Genomic DNA, 7,733 nt, shown 5'->3' with positions numbered 1-7,733 from the left:
TTCTTTGTACTGGACATCAAACTCAGAACCTTGGGCTTGTTAGGCAGATCCTGTGCCACTGAATTATATCCCATGCCCCCATCTCTTATATATAAAGAGCGACCAAAAATACAGTGAATGTTTAAATTTAAAAAAATATATGCTGCAGTAGAAGACACGCTGCTATCTGTCACCCTTGGAACAGTCCCCCTCCCTTCAGACACACCAATCCCAGCATTGTCTCCACTTTTTGAGACAGTTCCGGAAGTCTTGTGTGTCTTTAGTTGTGTTGTCATGGCCTCCTCGACATCCTCCACTGATGCAAAATGTTTACCTTTCATGGCCATTCTGACTTTGGAGGAGAAGCAGAGGTCACATGGTGACCTCCCCGGAGAGTGACGGGGAGGAAGGCTGCACCACAATGATTTGCCTAGCCTCTTTCTGCTGATTGGCACTAAGTGGCAGCAGGCTTCACCGTGCCTGTTTTTTAAAATCACACTCATAAAGATACTGACAAAAGAGGACTTCCAGAACCGCTTCCTACCTGCGTGCCTTTGAGCATACGATGTGTTAATAATGAACGCAGGACTAAGGAACTGCTAAATGAAAGCGTGGTGCTTTTTAAGACACCAAGATATAAAGCTCCTTTTTGGGGAGCTTTCAAAAAGACAAAATTTGAGTTTACTGTTTTCTTCAAGTCTTGAGGACTCTGTGGAGGAGGCCAGAAATAAGAGTTTTATTCCTTGGGTGCTTGTGATCAAGCAATATGCAGGATGGGACTGCAGAGCTGTGCCGTGGGGCCCATGCTGCCATTCTTTGAGGGCTGCCTCAGGTTGCTTCTTACCTTTTTGTGTAATTGTCCTCTGTCCTCACCAGGGCTAATGGTCCTGTGAGAGGCCTCCTGATACTGCCTCTACATCCTCATCCATGTGGTGCTTTTGACAGCAATGTCTATTGACAAGAAGGCTGCACATGGGGGCTTGTGGCTCATGTGATGATTTTGACTTTTCTGTTTTAGTTCCATGGACGAAAAACAGAGACTCCTGGGCCAACCCCTTTCCACTCCTGCTTCCAAGTCCAAGCCCAAGAAGAAAAGGACAGCAATGATATCTTTCTTTTCTAAGGTCTGACACAAAACGTTTGAACAGGTGCTCCATCCCTAAAGACGTGCGTCTGCTTGGTCTGTCATTAGCTGGACCTGCTCTATCGAGGGCTCTGCTAAAGCCAATCTGTTCTTTTAGCATAGATCATAGGAAGACACAGAGAACAGTTGAGAAGGATTTAACTTGCTGCTAACCCAATAATGATAGTGCTATAGAGATAGCTAGATCTGCGTCAACCCTGCTCTACACTTCCTGAGGATGGTGGGGAGGTGGCTTTTGTCTCTGATCTTATCTGAATCTTTTATTGTCTTGGTTCTGACTCTGATACCAGTTGCCTTGTTCTGTGTTTGAAGAACACCAGGGCCTTCCTGGCACCGAGCTCCTCTGCTTACTGCACAGAGGGGCTCATCTCTTGCCCCAGCTCCTGCCCTGTAATTACTCAGAGCTTAGTCTTTGAAGCACAGGTTTCTGCATCAGACACAGAATGTTTCCTGACTTGAATTATTTATGCATCCCTCTTCCTAATCTTAACCACTCAGATACATGCATTCTGGATTTAGGATGATCTTTAAGAGCCCTGAGATGTTTGTAGATGGCTAACCAATGTTTGCTGATGGGCTTTGCCAACTGTGTCACACAGCGTTGGCAGGTTGAGTAGGATGACTGTTGAGAATAGACCCTGGAATTGGCCTCGGTGGGATGGAGGTGGGGGAATATGAGCCAGATTGCAGAAGATGCAAGGGAGAGCAGGAGGAGCTGGGTGTGGTGGTGCAGGCCTAACCCTGCATTCTCACATCAACCCTATATGATTCTTCCTTCTTAACTTCTGTCATAACCTATCACTGCTGCAGAGCATCTCTAATTTCCCCAAGACCTGTATTATGTTTCTGTTTCCTTTTCTCTTCCTCTATCATTTTCTTCATGATGCAGAATAGAACAGAATACTGTTCAAATGAAGTCAGGCGCCTCTTGGGTATGGGGTATGGGGCCATGGCTCAATAGTAGAGTGTGTGCTCAGCATACACAAGGCCCTGAGACTGATCCCAGTAACACACACACGCGTGCGTGCATACACACACACACACACACACACACACACACACACACATTTAGTTGGAGGATGAAGGGCAAAACTGAGCAGGCAATGAAAGGATTGTCTTTAGAGAGAGGAAATCTGGTTAAGTCTGGACTCTGAGTACAACTGTCAGCCAGACCTCAATTAATACATTTTTTACCTACTACCCAGGTTTCCTGGAAACTGAGGTTCCAGAAGCGGGAACCTTTGAAGAATGTGTTTTTCATCTTGGCAGAAAGAGCCCGGGACCCCAGTGCTAAAAAGCGCCACCTGGCAATGAGAGTTCTGGGCACCATGGCCCATGAAGCCCCCAACCAGGTAGGGAAGGGAGATGAACTCAGCTGATCTTCCTATCTCTCCAGTGCTCATGTGTGGAGTCCCCAACGCTGGAGCACTGTACCTCATGGATTGGTTAGTGGCTATGTCACAAATCACCCCAAGCTTAGCATCACAGAGCGGTGTGTGTTTGCTACTTCACAGTGGATCAAGGGTCTGATATAGCTCAGCTGGGTTCTCTGCTCAAAATCTTGCAAAGCCTGGGTCAGCCATACTGTGTCCTCCCTGAAGTTCAGGGTACTCTTTCAGGATTACCTGGTTTTGGACATAATTCAGCTCCTCCAATTGTAGGACTGAGATTTCTATTTTCTTGCTGGTTGTCTGCTGGTGGCCACTTCCAGTGCCCAGAGGTCACCCTTTTACAACAGGGCAGCTTACTTCTGCAAGGCCAGCAGGAGGGTGACTTTTCTGTCTGCTACAGTGGAGACTTCTTTAATGTAAAGTAGACCCAGAGCTACATCTTGTCACCTTTGCATATTCTTAGGCTAGAAGTAAATGTGATTCCCTTCTGCACTCAGCAAGAGCAGATTGTACAAAGGGGTGACTCACTCAGGGTTGCTTTTGGGCTATCGCTCTTCACCATGATCAGTTTTGGTACCCAGAGCTGCAGGCAGAACTGATACTTGCTGACATCACCCTCCTTGGAAGTGTTTTTATAATCTATCTTGCTTCACAAATAAAGTTCTATGCACATATCTTCCTTTAGCATGTCAATTTCAAGCACCATTTTGTAACCTTTCCATTACCCTGTACCTAGTACTCCTCTGCCCTTGGGCTACACTGTGCACTACCCTCCTCGAGTGCCCTCCTCAGCCCACCTTTCCAGCTTGTGCTTTCTATGGTCCTACCAAAGTGAGCGGGGCTCTTGCATTGGGCTAATGGGAACACTTGCACTTGGATGAGAGTTGTGGCAGATCCTGAAGAACACCATGGTCTTTCTGTACAAGATCCAGGTTACTGGCAGATTGGCAGTAGCACTGTTTTACAATTCAGAGAGGTGATTCTTGGGCTATTAATGCTTTTTAAACCTTGATAACAGGTGAGAAAGCATAAGAAAATTATGCTAGACCTGCTGGTGCACGGACTCTATGACCCTGTGAGTCCTGAAGTCATCCATGAGAGTATGAAGGCTCTGACCATCGTCTTAGGCAAGATCCAGGGGAAAGGTTTGGGCTCCTTCTTCGTGGACATCACCCTTCAGACCAGGACTTTATTGGATGACGTAAGTGAGATGATTCATAAGCATTCTGGAATATTGATATCAAGGTGGAATAGAAATGAGAGCATTGTTTTGCGTGTTGTTAGAGAACGAGGTCTACATCAATAACCCATTTATGAATCTTGATGTGTGGTAGTTCTGTGCGTGTGTGTGTGTGTGTGTGTGTGTGTGAATGTGTGTGTGTGTGGGGCTATGGAGGACATAAGAGTTGTGTGGCATCCCTTCATTCCCCTCAGAAAGTATAATTTTAATAGAGGAGTGAATATGTGTGTGGGGCCAGGGAGATGGCTCAGTGGAATAAGCACTTCCCAGGCAAGTGCAAGGGCCTGAGTTCAATCCCTGGTTCCGCCAAAAAACAAAACAAAACAAAAAAAAAAAAAAAGAAAAAAAAAAAAAGAAAAATTAGAATATGTGTGTGTATCAACGATGTTGATGGCGTCTCCTGCAGTCAGTGTTCTCTTACACGTGCAACAATAATAATAGTATTCAGTGAGCCCGTCCTGTGCTCCATGCACAGAGCTAGACGGGTCACATGGATTAGCTCATAGAGGGAGCTACGGTGACTCCCTTTACTTTATAGATGAGGAAACCAAACCCCAGAACGGTTGGACCTTGCCCAAGGTGTGCAGAGCAGTGAGTGGACAGGAAAGCAGGTCTTCTGGCTATAAGGCCTGTGTTGTCACTTACCAGGTGGCAAGATGGGCCCAGTGAGAAGAGCACCAGTAGAGGGCTCAACCTGAAATCGTGACGCATCGGAGACCCCTGGCTTGCCAGCCATCAGTTTAGCCTGCCAGTTATTCTCTGGAAGATCAGACCTGTCATGCAGGGAGCGGACCTTTTACTGTGCCCAGGCAATTGTATCAGCTCCCCACAATGAGTCCCCATAGAGTGACACAGTGCCAGGTTGTTGTATCTGCTCCACAAAAAATAAGAGGCATTGGGGCTTTTATAGGAGCTGCTGGCATGTTTTCTCTCCTTCCTCCGGCAAGAAGGATTTTTGCTCTCGAATGATTGTAAACCAGGCTTCTTTGAGGAGTGGAGAGGAAGAGGTCTACCTCACCAGCCTGGAATATCCGCAGGTGTTTTGGATATAGGTCCTTAACTCTCTTTAGAGGTCTTTTCTTTATTTTTAAAAATCTTTTATTTATTTGGTACAGGGTCTCACTATGCAGTTCAGACTTATAGTGATCCTCCTGTCTCAGCCTCCCCAGAGTGGGATTATAGGTGTGCACCACCATGCATCATTTCAGTAGCTGGCATGGTGCACCTAGGGTTCTAAGGCCAGCATGGCATGTGGCACTGGGGATTGAACCCAGGTCCTTGTGCTTGCCAGGCAGGCACTGAGACTGCTGAGCTATTTTCCCAGCCTAGAGGTCCTTTCTGAACTTCAGGACTTGTTTGCCATTTGACCATTATCAAAACCCTACTTGCATATCATTTTGGCAAGCCTCTGTTGAAGAAGGATGTTCTCATGTAGAGTTCTTTGCTGATGGTTTATATCTCCACTCTTCATTGTCTGCCTTTCACCATGTTTACCCACCCGTGTGTCCCCATTGTGTGACTGTCAAGTTCCTGGGCACTGACACCTATCTTAGCATTCCTGCCTGTCTCAGCATTCCAGGAGGGCAATGGATGGGTAAGGTTCTCCATAAGTGTTAGCTGAGTTGAACTAAGCACATAAACACACTGTTAGATCAGTGGACAAAATAGCAACTCTTGTGCAATTTCTGGATGTGTCGCACATGCTAGGGATATCTTTGAAGACTGCAAAATGATCAGCAATCCTCAGTCTTGCTTAGTCTCTTGTGCTCTGGATGCTCCTTGTTCTTTCTTTTTTTTTCTTTCTGTATTTTAGGGAAGGGTCTACAGGGTGTTCAGGGTCTCACTACTAGATTGGACTCATAGTGATTCTTCTGTTTACAGCCTCCCAAGAGCTGGGATTACAGGCACACACCACCCAGTCTCAAAGGCTGTCTCAGCACGCCCCGGGGGCGGGGCCCACATGGCAGGCCTGGGAACCCTGGATACTGCTTGCAGGCATTTTTTTTTTTTTTTTTCAGAACTGAGGATTAAGGCTCTGCGTTTGCCAGGCAAGCGCTTATTCTACTGAGCTATCTCCCTGGCCCCCATTGCAGGTGCTTTAATCCGCTGAGCTAACTCCTTGTTCCTGAGGAGACCCAGCCCTGCTCCTTTCCCTCTGGCTCACATGGAGTTACACCACAGAACACTGATATAAAAAGCTGTGCGTCAGAGTCAAGAGGCTGGGTTCTGCTGACATTGTTGCCTGATGGATGACTCAAGGCACATTGCTGGAGTACCCTGGGCCACAGACTTCTCACCTGGAAAGAGAAAGATGTGAAGCAAACAGCTCAAATGGGAGGGGAGCTGTTTGTTGATGTGTGACGAGGGAAGAACTGACCCATTAGACTAAAAGCCAGGTGCTTTGGGAGCATGTAGCAGGGAGAAGCAGGATCCTTATTTCCACTACAAGTGGGAGGAACCGGACCATAGGCAGAGAGGTGACTTGGCAAAAAGACTGCAAGTACTTAGCAGGGACTAATCCAGTGAATGGTGATGTAGAAAAGAAAGCGAAAGGGAAAGGGGAGAAAAAAGAATGCAGATGCCTTTAAATGTTGCTGTAGGCCTTGGATAAATTGATAGAGAAACCAAGGTGCCTAACACCAGTGGAATGATGGCGTGTGTCTGCTTATGTAAAAGAATGAGAAAGGGCTCTGGGTCTGATGCTGCCCTGTCAGGTAAATCCAAGAGCCATGACTATGGTGTGTCTGATGCAGTTGCCTTTGGTTGTGACCTGACTCTGTTGTTTTGTTGATGGACACCCACAGGAGAACGACAGTGTGAGGTGTTCAGCCTTCATTTTGTTTGGGCAACTGGCTGCTTTTGCTGGGCACAAATGGAGGAAATTTTTCACCAGTCAGGTGAAGCGGACACAACATTCCCTCCTGACCCATTTACAGGACAGCAACCCCAAGGTTGCCAAGGTAAGACTGTGACTCTCCACCCAACAGGGTGAAGTCTCTGTTGGTCATAGGGCATGTGAGGCAGCTCTGTGAGGTCAAGGTGCCAAGTCCTCGAGTTCCTGCTTCCCTTCAGGACCATTTAGTAGTGCATGCTTGTGATTTCTAGAAAAGGGAACTCTCTCATGTGTACTTTCTGGTCCAGGAAGGATGCTCTTTTCCATTTGCCTCTTTTCCACCTGCCCAATCTTGTGCCTTTGAGGGCTGGATAAGTTCAGGTTCATGAAAGCTGGGGCAGAAGGAGTGGGTTTAATCAGTAGGGTGGCAGCCCACGGAATGAGTGTATTTATCAACCTCCTATTAGCTTTTTCACTGTGCCCAGTATGATTTCCTGCTCTTGGTTTCACAACTGCTGATGGAATTTTTGTTTTGTTTTGTTTTATTCTTAAAATAAGAAATAAAATGTATCCTAATAGGGTTGGAGTAACTTCAAGCCTGCTTTGGAATGGGGCTAAGTGAATGTTTTAAAACTCATGGGAGCAAAGGGTCTTATGAGATCCCTTGTCTTCCCATTGAGAAAGGGAGGGGGAGAGGAAGGATAGATGGGGAGAGACAATGAGGCCAAGTTTAGGAATGTAGCGCTACTGTGATAAGGAGCTGTGTAAGCAGTGGAACTGTACACCTCCACCAGACTTTGCATACTCATTCAGTAGCCCTGACCACAGATTGGGTGCATTCCTGTGGGCTAATCCTGCTTGGGCTTCTAGAACTCACCTGATAGTCTCTTTCTTTCTTTTCTTTTCTTTTTTTTTTTTTTTTTGTGGTACTGGGTATTGAACTCAGAGCCTTGTCCTTGTCAGGTAGGCACTTATGCCACTGAGCTATATCCCCGGCCCTTGCCTGATATTTTCTTTTTATTTTATTTTATTTTATTTTGACATCAGTTATTTTTATTTTAAAGAAAGAAAAAAAAATAAAAACAGTGGTACAAAATCTCAAAACAAGATTTTAGGAGAGTAACAATGGTTAGTACATAGTGTATT

General features: G+C 46.1%; 1 protein-coding gene across 1 annotated transcript in view; it reads left to right on the top strand.

Annotated features, from left to right (window-relative positions):
- Positions 1–7,733, top strand: part of Mro (maestro) — a 17,661-nt gene that overhangs the window by 8,030 nt on the left and 1,898 nt on the right. The window contains exons 2-5 of the mRNA XM_004623657.2: positions 998–1,103; positions 2,329–2,475; positions 3,533–3,715; positions 6,559–6,714. Coding sequence (XP_004623714.1) covers positions 1,002–1,103; positions 2,329–2,475; positions 3,533–3,715; positions 6,559–6,714 — 588 coding nt within the window. The 5' untranslated portion in view covers positions 998–1,001. The remainder of the gene's footprint in view (positions 1–997; positions 1,104–2,328; positions 2,476–3,532; positions 3,716–6,558; positions 6,715–7,733) is intronic.

This window comes from Octodon degus, unplaced genomic scaffold (genome assembly GCF_000260255.1).
Source record: "Octodon degus isolate 3935 unplaced genomic scaffold, OctDeg1.0 scaffold00003, whole genome shotgun sequence".
NCBI lineage: Eukaryota > Metazoa > Chordata > Mammalia > Rodentia > Octodontidae > Octodon > Octodon degus.
Note: the sequence above shows the minus strand (reverse complement) of the source record. Positions and strands in the feature narration are given on the sequence as shown.